This window comes from Panthera tigris, chromosome B4, assembly GCF_018350195.1.
Source record: "Panthera tigris isolate Pti1 chromosome B4, P.tigris_Pti1_mat1.1, whole genome shotgun sequence".
NCBI classification, from domain to species: Eukaryota; Metazoa; Chordata; class Mammalia; order Carnivora; family Felidae; genus Panthera; species Panthera tigris.
The window spans coordinates 41,312,555-41,325,476 of record NC_056666.1 but is presented as its reverse complement, the minus strand read 5'-3'; the positions used below and the strand labels follow the sequence as shown (position 1 = coordinate 41,325,476).

General features: G+C 49.9%; 1 protein-coding gene across 1 annotated transcript; it reads left to right on the top strand.

Moving 5' to 3' along the window:
• Nucleotides 1-10,406: 10,406 nt before the first annotated feature.
• SPSB2 (splA/ryanodine receptor domain and SOCS box containing 2) lies at nt 10,407-12,838 on the top strand. The gene is made up of 3 exons (XM_042991683.1): nt 10,407-10,511; nt 10,770-11,524; nt 12,425-12,838. Exons 2-3 carry the CDS (start codon nt 10,861-10,863, stop codon nt 12,550-12,552), a joined length of 792 nt encoding a protein of 263 aa, XP_042847617.1. The 5' UTR covers nt 10,407-10,511; nt 10,770-10,860; the 3' UTR covers nt 12,553-12,838.
• The last annotated feature ends 84 nt before the right edge of the window (nt 12,839-12,922 follow it).

The window sequence follows — 12,922 nt, the reverse complement described above, 5'->3', positions numbered from 1 at the left end:
GCCCGGAGCCTGTTTCAAATTCTGTGTCTCCCTCTCTCTCTGACCCTCCCCTGTTCATGCTCTGTCTCTCCCTGTCTCAAAAATAAATAAAATGTTAAAAAAAAATTAAAAAAAAACCTAAAATCTCAAAAAAATAACAAAATAAAACATAATTCATTTAAATTTGTGTCTACGCACTTTTTAAAAACATAATGGCAGCCTTTAACAACTGGCTTAGCTTACAGAATTCATGAAAAACCATCGGCTGTCACAAGCCCCTACAACCGAGTTTCGGCACACCAGCGCGTATCCCGCCGAGTTCCAAATTTCTATTTCCAACCAAGAACTCTTTACTCAGTGCCAGGCTGACATAGCTAACCTCCTACTTCTCCATTTATGTAACTCACAGACATCTCCAACCAAACACATCCCCCGAACAAATCCTGTATCTTTCCCCCTACCTCTGCTTTTCTTCAGCGCTCCTTATACCACCATTCAGATGTTCAAAGCAGAAACCTTGGGGTCATCCTTGTCATTATTTTCTCCTTCGGTGACACTTTTCCCCACTGGCCTCCCAGTGAACATATCACAGAGTGCAATCCAGTCTACCTCCAAATGTATCTTTAATACATCTACTTCTCTCCAGCTGCTGTGACACCTCTCTGACCTTCACTTTTGGGCCCAAGCCACACTTGGACCACATAGCCCTCTCTTCAGTTCTTCCCACCACGAAGCCCCTTCCTCCTTCAGGGCTTTCACCTCTACTCTTTTCTTCTGTGTGGAACTCTTCACCAGCTCCTGCTCATCGTCCAGGCCTCAGAAAGGTCTTTCCTGATCTGGAATCCAAAGTAGGATCCCCTCTTACAGTTCCCTGCCTTTCCTGGATAGCAGTAAACACAATTTCCCTTAATCATCAGGTTTGCTCCAGTCTAGATGTCATCAAGGACTTCTAAGTTGGCTTCTTCCAACTCCAGCAGACCTTGAGTTTCACTCTGCATCCTGCTGCCTGGCACAGTGCGTGCCACATAAAAAGTGCTTAATAAATACTGGCTGAATCAGTTTTTTAAAAGTTGTTTTTGTCTTGGGGGGGCGGGAGGGGGTTTGAGAGAGAGAGAGAGCACGTGCATGCACATGCGCAAGTCGGGGAAGAGCAGAGAGAGAGGTAGAGAAATCCAAGCAGGCTCCATGCTGTCAGCACAGAGACTGATGGGGGCTCAATCTCACCAAATGGGAGATCAGGACCTGTGCTGAAATCAAGAGTCATACCCTTAACCCACTAAGCCACCCTGACTGAATGAATATTAAATGTGCTTTTAAAAAGTAATCAAGGACAGGGGCGCCTGGGTGGCTCAGTCCGGTAAGCATCCTACTTCAGCTCCAGGTCACGATCTCACAGTTTGTGGGTTGGAGCCCCGTGTCAGGCTCTGTGCTGACAGCTCAGAGCCTGGAGCCTGCTTCGGATTCTGTGTCTCCCTCTCTCTCTGCCCCTCCCCTGCTCACGCTCTATCTCTTTCTCTCTCTCTCAAAATAAGTACACATTAAAAATGGTTTTTTTTTTTGTTTTTTTTTTTGGGTTTTGTTAAAGTAATCAAGGACAGGGGCACCTGGGTAGCTCAGTGGGGTAAGCATCCAACTTCAACTCAGGTCATGATGTCACAGTTTGTGGGTCCGAGCCCCACATTGGGCTCTGTGCTGACAGATTAGAGCCTGGTGCCTGCTTTGGATTCTGTCTCTCCCTCTCTGTCTGACCCTCCCCAACTCGCATTCTGTGTCTCTCTCTCTCAAAAATAAAATAAACATTAAAGAAAAGTAATCAAGGACACCATTCCCTCAGTTTGGATTTGCACCTATAATTGAAACGTCCTTCTCTCCTCAAGGCTTCCACTTTTGAGAATCAGTGAGGAGGAATGAACCAAGGACAAGCCTGGGAGACACCCAATTAGGATTCACTAGAAGGAGGGGCACCTGGGTAGCTCAGTCCGTTAAGCATCCAACTTCAGCTCAGGTCATGATCTCAGGTTTGTGGGCTGGAGCCCTGCGTCGGGCTCTGTGCTGACAGCTCAGAGCCTGGAGCCTGCCTTGGGTTCTGTGTCTCCCTCTTTCTCTGCCCCTTCCCACTTGCAGTCTGTCTCTCTCAAAAATAAATAAACATTAAAAAAGAAAAAGAAAAAAGGATTCACTGGAAGGAGTAGAGGCCCTGAAAGATATAAAGGTGGAAGAAAAATTAGAAAAAGTCAGTATTTTTTAAATTAGCACGCATAAACAAAAGGGTATATTTGGCAAGCAAGACATTTGATGACTGCCTAATCTTGGTGAGGTTTGCAGAGCTGAAGAGGTTGTGGTTATTATACTAAGTGTGCTCCTTTATACTAGTTTCTAACATAACCTGTGTGTCTCCTACTTCTGATCTCCCTCTTCCAAGGTGAACAAAAAGATTCTCTCCTGTGGAGGGCCCCTAGACGTTACCTACTACCCTGAAGGAAGAGAGATGGAGATGCAAAGGAAAATTTTTTGAGGGATGGAGGAAGTGGGCCCTTTACTTGTAAAGATGTAAGCCTCGAATTGGAAACTGGCAGAAGCACCGGTCCCTTCCACTCGCCTCTGGAGCCCTGGACTGGAGCCGCCCCTCAGCGGCCGGCTTAAGAGGCCCTAGCCTTTCAAGCGTCAGGCCCTCGCTTCCGCCCTGGGGCCTTTGTTCAGGCGCAGAACTTTCCAGACGCTCCGGAAGGCGGGTGGCGGGGGCGGGAGCTGCAGTGCCGGGGCGGGCGCTAGCTTGAGGGCTCCTACCTCCGTCGGGGCAGGCAGGTGGGACGCGAGGAGCGCCCGGCAACGGGTGCGGCCGCTGGGGGGCGTGCGAGCCCTCGCTCTGGCGGCCCGCCCACGTGACCGCCCACGTGACCGCCGGCGGGCCGGGAGTCAGCGCCCCGCCCTCCGCCGCGGTTACGAAACGAGCGCCCGGGGCGGCAGCGGAGGGCGGGGCGGGGCGTCTCGCCCGGGCTTACAGGTTTTCTGCGGTCGCCATTTCGTCGCCGCCCTGGTGTTTTGCGAGTGGCTTCCCGTTTTTAAATCCTTGACGCTGTCGTTTACCAGCCCTGTAGTCTTGGGCGGGTCGCTTAACCTCTCCGAGCCGCGGTTTCCGAATCTGTAAAAATTGGGATATCGTCAGTGTGAGGACTTAGTGAGATACGTTGGGGTTTAATCATAGACGCACTTAACGCGAACTTCTTAAATAGGGGGCAGAAGGTTGCCTGCCACCGTTCCGCGCCAGTGTCAGATGGGAGACTAGGCCATGTTCTCTTTGGCTCCAGTTCTCGGCCTCTCCGTGCCTGTATCTTAGGAGGCTGACTGCGACTCCAGTGTTTCGTTTTTAGAACTAGACTCCAGAACAGATGCCTCTTTTCCATATAACACGACCCATGTGAAGGCAATCCAACCATTTTACCAAGGGGTGGTTATGTCCACCTCCGACGTGGCACGTAAATAGAACCTCAAGAAATTCACATGAGCGGTCAAGATTCAACAAATTTGTGAAGCCAGGTAGTAGGTCTTCAAGTTCTTGCGTAACTGCTTTAGCGACACCAAAGTAAGTGTGATGAACCTTTAATGAAGACTCAAAGAGCACAAATTTATTCCTGGAAGAAAGGAACCAAATATATGAGCCTAAGAATGGCAATACGTGGCAGAAACAAAAACACCAAAAAACAAAAACGGGGGGGGGGGGGGGGGGGGGCGGGGGCTCTTGGTCTCGAGGCCTAGTTCAACGTCCTGCCAGAGAAGAAGAGAGCTTCAGATGGAAGGATTTCAAAACCAGGCAAGGATGGCCTAACGTTCAGAAACCACTTCATCTTTTAAAACCAGCAACCGGTTAGTGAGGCTGTGTCTGTGGAGAACAGAGTAAAAGCCACCCAGAGCTACTAAAAACAATTGCTGGCCAAATGGCTATCTTTTAGAATATAATGAGGTTGGTATCTTGGGGGTGGGGGGGAATGCCCAACTGCCTTTATATTTCCAAACTAGAAACACAAGGCCCTGGATTGAAAATCATTAATGGCCTTGTGACCACCATTCTCCTCCTCTGTCATGGTGGCAGTGTAGCCCTTTCTTTAATAAAACCAGACGTGTTCTACAGGGATACAGATCCGGTGCCCTAAAACACAAAGCAAAACCAAACAATAAGCTTGTACTCCAGCAATCACATGCAAACTGCTAGGTGACCGCAGCACTTTCCACAGCTGGGATTTACAGTTCTACATTCTACAAGTAAGACCTCATAGAGGAAGGCCTTGGCATATCATCTGAAGTACCACACTCTTTATGAACGTGCTCCTAGAGTCATCGAAGACTACCTTTCCCAACATCACCGCTGTCCATCAGTTTGCTGACCTAAGCATGATTTTTCAGTCACATCCACGAGGCTGAGATTCCGGACTCTGACTCTCAGAGCCATGAATGCTGACCCTAATCTAAATGTGGTAAGGTTGGAAGAGTTGGACATTCTTCAGTCTTGCCGGTTACAACACTTCTATTGAACAGTCATGGCAATAATCAAGCTTAAAACAGGCCATGCATGTTGGGAAGAATGTGTTTAGGATTTTAAGGGTTTTCTATTGACAGGGAAGTGAAACACACTGGAGTGCCTGGGTGACTCAGTCGGTTAAGTGTCTGACTCTTGATTTCCATTCAGGTCGTGATTGCACGGTTGTGGACCAAGCCCCACATCGAGCTGTAAACTGATCATGGAACCTGCTTGGGATTCATTCTCTCTCTCTCTCTCTCTCTCTCTCTCAAAATAAACATTTAAAATTTTAAAAGGGGCACCTGGGTGGCTCAACTGGTTAAGCATATGACTCTTGATTTCGGCTCAGGTCATGATCTCATGGTCATGGGTTCTAGCCCTGCATTGGACTCCATGCTGACAGTGTGGAGCCTGCTTGGGATTCTCTCTCCCTCCCTCTCTGCCTTTCCCCTGCTTGCTCTCTCTGTCTCTCAAAATAAATGAACTTAAAAAAAAAAGTGAAACACATTGTTAAAATGGCCTAACAAGTGGGTCATGTTGGCTTTGTGAAAGAAATTGAAGGGGTGCCAGGGTGGCTCAGCCGGTTGAGTGGTGAACTTTGGCTCAGGTCATGATCTCTCAGTTCATGGGTTCAAGCCCTGCATCAGGCTCTGTGCTGACAGCTCAGAGCCTGGACCCTGCTTTGGATTCTGTGTCTCCCTCTCTCTCTGCTGCTCCCCCACCTGCACTCTGTCTCTCTCTCAAAAAATGAATAAACATTAAGAAAAAAAAATTTTAAAGAAATTTAAGAACTTTTTTTATTAAAAAATTTTTTTGAAGTTTATTTTGAGAGAGAGACAAACAGAGAGCACAGGGGAGGGGCAGAGAGAGAGGAAAGAACCCCAAGGAGGCTCCACGCTAGAACCAGACATGGGGCTTGCACTCACAAACCGAGACAAGAGATCATGATCTGAGCTGAAATCAGGAGTCAGATGCTTAACCAACTGAGCCACCCAGTCATCGGTGAAGAACTTCTTGAGAGCCACTGAGAAACGCTAAGAAAAAGCTTGAGGAACTGATAAAATCATCCCAGAAGACAAAAATATGATGAACAGGAAGGGATGACCAGATCAAATCATAAGTAGATTGAAGTTGCTGCAAAAATGCTGAAATACCTGACTGATTTAATTTCTGAATAAAATCTCTATGGAGGGAAACTGGAAAATCACATGTGATTAACATTATATTCCTTATAACTCAGCAATTCTGCGTGTAAGTATGCGCCCAACAAAAGTGAGTGCCTAGGTCCACTAAAAACTTATACAATACTGTACATAGTAGCTTTATAATAGCTAACAACTGGAAACAAATGGCCATCAAAGGTAGAATAAATTGTGGTATGTCCATAGGATGGATTAATGTATAACAATGAAAATAATGAGTTACCATTTCATGCAACAAGGTAGATGACTCAGTCATCATGCTGAGAAAAATAAGTCAGACACAAAAGAATAGACTATACCATATATATAATATATGGTATCATATGAAATTGAACAGGCAAAACAAATCTATACTGATAGAGGTCAAATAAGAGTTACCTTTACAGGTGCAGTGTCAAGGAAAAGGCAAGAAGGAGCCTTCTGGGATGCTAGAAATGTTCTTGATCTTTTTGATGACAGTCATTCAGCATACATAAAAATTCATTGAATTTAAGATTACATATCTGGGCGTCTGGATGGCTCAGTCAGTTAAGCTCAGGTCATGATCTCATGGTTCGTGAGTTCGAGCCCCTGCATCAGGCTCTGTGCTGACAGCTCAGAGCCTGGCACCTGCTTCGCATTCTGTGTCTCCCTCTCTCTCTGCCCCACCCCTGCTTGCACTCATCTCTCTCTGTCTCTTAAAAATGAATAAACTTTACCCAAGGGATACAGGAGTGCTGATGCATAGGGGCACTTGTACCCCAATGTTTATAGCAGCACTTTCAACAATAGCCAAATTATGGAAAGTGCCTAAATGTCCATCAACTGACGAATGGATAAAGAAATTGTGGTTTATATACACAATGGAATACTACATGGTGATGAGAAAGAATGAAATATGGCCTTTTGTAGCAACGTGGTTGGAACTGGAGAGTGTTGTGCTAAGTGAAATAAGTCATACAGAGAAAGACAGATACCATATGTTTTCACTCTTATGTGAATCCTGAGAAACTTAACAGAAGTCCATGGGGGAGGGGAAGGAAAAAAAAAAAGAGGTTAGAGAGGGAGAGAGCCAAAGAATAAGAGACTCTTAAAAACTGAGAACAAACTGAGGGTTGATGGGGGGGTGGGAGGGAGGGAAGGGTGGGTGATGGGTATAGAGGAGGGCACCTTTTGGGATGAGCACTGGGTGTTGTATGGAAACCAATTTGACAATAAATTTCATATTTAAAAAAATGAATAAACGTTAAAAAATTTTTTAAAGATTACATATGCTACATTTCAGTAAAAAGATAAAATGTAGCATTATGTAATATTTGAGCTATTATCAATACATTTGAGGGGGGCCTGGGTGGCTCACTTGGTTGAGCGACCCAGTCTTGATTTTGGCTCAGGTCATGATCCCAGGGCTGTGGGTTGAGCCCCACCTCGGGCTTGGTGCTGAGTGTGGAGCCTGCTTGAGATTTTTCTCTCTCCTTCTGTCCCTCTCCCCCACTTGTGCTCTCTCGTTAAAACACACACACACACACACACACACACACACACACACACACATACACACCCCAAATGTTTGAGCAGTTCAAGATTCTGGGGTAACAACTGGTGAATATTAAACAACGAGCAGCTGAGCAGGTGCACTTCTGAACCTGAACTAGACTCATCATGACCGAGGCTTGCTCTTTGTCCCCTAAGCCTTCAACCACGCAGTTATCACACAGCTCCTGCACTAACATTTTATCATAGGCCACTATCCATGGTCATGATGTCATTATTTTTGTCATCACACTGGCAAGATTATCTAGGTTAGGTGGATGACAGGTATTCAGGATCACATCTTTCCTTTTAATATGTTTTCTTCTTTGTCTTCAATTAAAATTATACAATTTTATTAATACGTCATTGTAGAATACTGCCACATACTGTGTTTTACACAAAACTAACATACGCTGTATCTAATAGATGGGGTAGGTAAGGGATTTTCAAGGGTAATTTTGACTACGAGACATGATTTCACCCTATCTCTCCCAACTCTCTATCCCCCCAAAATGTGAAGCTTGTAGCACAACAGCACCTGACCTACAGAAAATGCCAAGTCAGCCTCTTCAACCTAGACTCCCACCTCCCACATGTGCTCTCTCACCAAAGTTGCTAATGACCAAAAATTTCTTGTGAGTGATCAAGCTTGCATTTTCTGCTCACTGTGTCCTCCTTAACCCTCTTCTCTCTCTACACACTGTCTCTGGGTCCCCGCACTGATTCTCCACAGTTCAGCCTCTGGCTGAAGGCTGCGTCACCTCCCAAATTTATATCTCCAGCCCAGGCCTCTTACTACCCTTCAGACCTGCAGTTTTCACATGCGTTCTGAATGGTTCTATCTGGTTGTGGCTCAGGTCGGGCACCTCAAAAACATGTCCTAAAGTGCATTCATCTTCCCCCCACCCCCCTGCCCCGTTCCAATTGCTTTTCTTTCTGCATTAGCGGTACCACTTTCCAACAGTCTTCCAGGCTAGAAACCTCCCTTTCTCTCGCCTCAGCATTTATCAGCCACCAAATCTTGCAGTTTCATCAGTGTTTGTTGAATTCTTTTCTTCCTTATTTCTACTGCCTTATTTCAGACTCTTGCCACTTGTCATCTGGGCTGCTGTAACCGGTCTCTTCGCTTCTCATCGTATTTCCCTTGAAGCCTCCTCTACATTTGCTATGCCAGGGTGGTTTTTCTAATGATTTTTTTTTTTTTTTAAATAATCTCTACACCCCATGTGGAGCTTGACCTCATGAGCCCAAGATTAAGTGTCTCATGGTCTACTGACTGAGTGAGCCAGGCACTCCCAGGAGGGCTTTTCTAAAACGAGTATCTGACCATGTTCCTCTCCTGCTTCCCTCCTATGTGTCTCCCCATTACTGGCCTGTCCAACAAGAGAACGTTTGCCTTCTTTAGCTTGATCTACAAGGTCACTGTCAACCGGCACTGACTTTTTTTTTTTTTTTAACATTTATTTATTTTTGAGACAGAGAGAGACAGAGCATGAACGGGGGAGGGGCCGAGAGAGAGGGAGACACAGAATCGGAAACAGGCTCTAGGCTCTGAGCAGTCAGCACAGAGCCCGACGCGGGGCTCGAACTCACATACTGCGAGATCGTGACCTGAGCGAAGTCTGACGCTCAACCGACTGAGCCACCCAGGCGCCCCCGCCCCCCTACCCCCGGGCACCGACTTTTCTAGGTTTGTCTCTCCTGCTTCCTTTCTAGTTGCAGGGACACCAAAGTCTTCCCATCTACTGCTTCTGGCTGTTTTCATGCTACCCCTCTGTCTGGAGAATGTCTTCTCCATGCAGCACCCCAAACCTAGCCCCCATCCTGCAGAACCACCTCTCAAGCCAATTCCTAGTCATTCTTTAAGATTCAGCCCAGTGTTAACTTCCTCCAGGACACTTGCCTAACTGCTTGATCCTTGGTTAGGAGTTCCATCCTTTTGAGTCCCATAATACTTTCTTTGTATCTCCATAATTTCATCTACTACATGATAAACTGTTTTATAAATGTCCCTGTAACCTCCTTGGGATTCACTGCTGCATCTTCAGTGCTTAGCACAAATGATTAAATTTGAACCAGAAGCTGCTCTGAGTTTACATATATATAACCTCGCTGAATCCTCACTATGCCCTTTGCAGTAGATACCAACAGTATCTCCAACTTACAGAGGAAGAAACAGGCACTGGGGAGGTTAAGTAATTTGCCCAAGGTCATGTGCATACTGGGTTTCAGGTATTCACTCCCAGTTAGCCTGGCTCCACATTTGGCATCTGTCATCACTATATTACATTGCCTGTCTATAGAGTGGACACTCAGTAAATGTTAACAATAATAGTTATGCTTTGTGATTGCATGAATACACACCAGGCTCTGTGCTAAGTGCTTTACCTGGACTATTTCAACTCCACAACGACCCTATGAGGTGACTACTATCATTATTCCCATTTTACATAAGAAAAAACAGGTTTAGATAAGTTTGGCAACCTCCCCAAGGTCCTAGAGCTAATGAGTGACATAGCTTCACTCACAACCAGTCTTAAGCACTATATTCCACCATTTGAGACCAACAGCTCAGGAATGGATTGACATCCAAGATGAAGACTAGACCTAGGACACCTACCTCTGAAAACACAGTTCAAAGCCTCAGGCATAAAACAGACTCCCTTACAAGTGGGGCAGAAAGCGACCGGTCCAGAAACAGTGACCCAGAATCAAAAGGACATAGACATAGATGCCAGCACAACGAAAGCCCCTCCTTGACCCCATGCCCCTCATCTCTAGGGGCTCAGGAGTTGAGCGGCTCAAGCGGCTCAAAGGTCTTGACGATGGCGAATGCACTTCCTGGGATCCCAAAGCGGTGATCCCGTCAGAGTTCATTCTGAGCCTCGACAGCCTGGTGCAGACTCCGTGGCTGCCAAGGAGGGTTAACCACCCAGGAGGGTCTCCACGCGGGGCGGGACCTCGGGGCGGGCGCTAGAGGGTAACCGTCCGGGGATGGGTCCTGGGGGGGGCGGGTCCTCGGGGCGGGGCGTGCCCTCCGCAGCAGCGACCCTACTGGAGTGTAAACCTCCCGCGAGGAGCCCCGCAGGGGGGTGGCCACGGGGCGGGGCGCGACCTGGGGCGGCGACGAGAGGGTTAACCGCCCCGGAGGGCCCCGTGGGGGCGGGGCCTGGGGGCGGGGCGAGGCCGAGGGAGGTGCTGGAGGCGGAAGCGGCCGGCAGTCTGCGCCCTGCGCGGTTCGGCTATCTTCGGCGGGGTTCCTCCTGAAGGCCTGTGACTCCCGGCCTGGAAAGCCAAGCGAGGTGCGGGGGCGGTGACGGGGCACGGGGTGGGCGGAGGGGACGACCCCTGGAGAGATCCAAAGGGGGTGAACCCGCGAGAGTCTCGGGAGACCGGGACAGATGGGCGAGGGCAGGGTGATGGGCCTAAGAGCTTTGGGGCGGGGGTGGGGGGCGAAGAGGGAGTGGAGCGGTGGTGGGCAAACATGCACGAAAAGATGAGACGCCTGGGTGAGGAATCCCCGCCAGAATCCCGCCCTTTACACCCTCTTCTCTCCCAAGTCCTCTCCAGGTCAATCCCGAGCCGGAGATCAACTTTCAGAAGAGAGGAGCCCCAGCAAGATTCGGGGAGTCCTCCAAGCTCCTCACCTCCATGGGCCAGACGGCCCTGGCAGGGGGCGGCAGCAGCACCCCCACCCCACAGACCTTGTACCCTGACCTCTCCTGTCCCGAGGGCTTGGAGGAGCTGCTGTCTGCTCCCCCTCCTGATCTGGGAGCCCAACAGCGCCACGGCTGGAACCCCAAGGACTGCTCGGAGAACATCGAGGTCAAGGAAGGGGGGTTATGCTTCGAGCGGCGGCCCGTGGCCCAGAGCACTGATGGGGCCCGGGGTAAGAAGGGCTACTCGAGGGGCCTGCACGCCTGGGAGATCAGCTGGCCCCGGGAGCAGAGGGGTACCCACGCCGTGGTGGGCGTGGCCACGGCCCTCGCCCCGCTGCAGGTTGACCACTATGCGGCGCTGCTGGGCAGCAACAGCGAGTCGTGGGGCTGGGACATCGGGCGGGGGAAGCTGTACCATCAGAGCAAGGGGTTCGGGGCCCCCCAGTATCCAGCCAGACCTCAGGGTGAGCAGCTGGAGGTGCCGGAGAGGCTGCTGGTGGTTCTGGACATGGAGGAGGGAACTCTGGGCTACGCTATTGGGGGCACCTACCTGGGGCCAGCCTTCCGAGGACTGAAGGGCAGGACCCTCTATCCGGCAGTAAGCGCTGTCTGGGGCCAGTGCCAGGTCCGCATCAGCTACCTGGGCGGAAGGAGAGGTGAGGCCTGGGGCAGGTGTGGGGAGAGTGTTCTGTTACTGGTGGCTGTGGTTTGGGATGGAAGCTCATCACCTTACAAGAGCAGAGGGAATAGCCTGACCTGCCTCCAGTGTGGGGAATGGCTAAGGGTCTTCACGCATGTTACCTAATTGTCCCAGCAGCAATAGAGGTGAAAGTGAGGCTTGGGAAAGCAACTTGCTAGTAAGTGGTGAGTCCTCACAACAGAGGGAGGCGCTCCAGGGATTAGGGATTCACCGCAGATATCAGCTTCCGGAGCAAGAGGTGCACAGGGTTAAATGGGTGCTGGGCGAGGTGTAGGAAGAGAACTGGCAGTGCCAGACGCCCAGGGTGTGTACCAGATTCCCTGGGTTCTGATCTGTCTGTGCTACTTCCCTCCTCAAACCCCAGTAAGGGGCCTTTGGGGCCCTGGGCACCTGGAAGGAGAACACCCAAAGAGGCAGGGCCCTGGGAGGGGACTTTAGAGGAGGGGCCTCCTCTAGAAAGGGTTGGGGCCAGAGCTGGGGGCTGGTTGAACTGTTCTCTTGCAAGTTGCAGAGTACTGCTCCTCCCATGACCCATGGCCAGCTGTTGTAGAGTGGAGGAGGGAGGGCTCATCAGCCCCAGCTCCAAGGCTTTACGGAATCAAAACCTAGACGAGCTCCACCACTGTCAGAACTTGCTTGGCCTGTTGCTTGGAGGGCCTTAGCTAGAGCTTCACCCCCAGCTGCCCGGGATGTGTGAAGTTTGCAGAGCCTCCCAGCCCCGGGGGGCCTTAGATCTCCCTCTCAACGAAGACTCAGGGCAGGAAAGCAGAAGAGAACTTGGGCAGGACCCCGTAGTTTGAGGAGGTCGGGCCAGTGGCTGCACCCCTACTTACCTTCCCCTCCTTCTCTCTCCCAGCGGAGCCACACTCCCTTCTGCACCTGAGCCGCCTGTGTGTGCGCCACGCCCTGGGGGATACCCGGCTTGGCCAGGTATCTGCTCTGCCCTTGCCCCCTGCCATGAAGCGCTACCTGCTCTACCAGTGACCCCTGGGATACCACAGATTGTGCTGGGGCCTTAAAGCCATCCCTCCCCTGGGGAGTGGGGAGGAGGCACCGCTGGCCTAGACCAGCTACTTAAAGCCAGGAGGTGGGGTGGGGGGAGGTGAGGCTGGGCCCCTCCCCCAACCCTAGCTCTGGGGAGCCCTAAGGCCCTAGAGCCTTCCTGAGGGGCAGAAGGGAGGGAGCTGTTATCCGAGGCTATGGCGGCCTGGGCCTGGTATGCAGGACATTTTTTCAAGTAAAAACAGTAAGAGATGTGCTGTCGTAGAAACCTGTTTGTGTTTTTTTTTTTTTTGTTTTGTGCACAAGTGTCCTACGGCTGCCTCAGAAAGGAAAAAGAGGGGATGTGGGCAAG

Bases quoted from the DNA above. Each gene is read 5' to 3' on its own strand.
- SPSB2 (XM_042991683.1), top strand. From the start codon at position 10,861: ATGGGCCAGACGGCCCTGGCAGGGGGCGGCAGCAGCACCCCCACCCCA. The intron at 11,525-12,424 runs GTGAGGCCTGGG...TCTCTCTCCCAG, and splicing joins CTACCTGGGCGGAAGGAGAG to CGGAGCCACACTCCCTTCTG.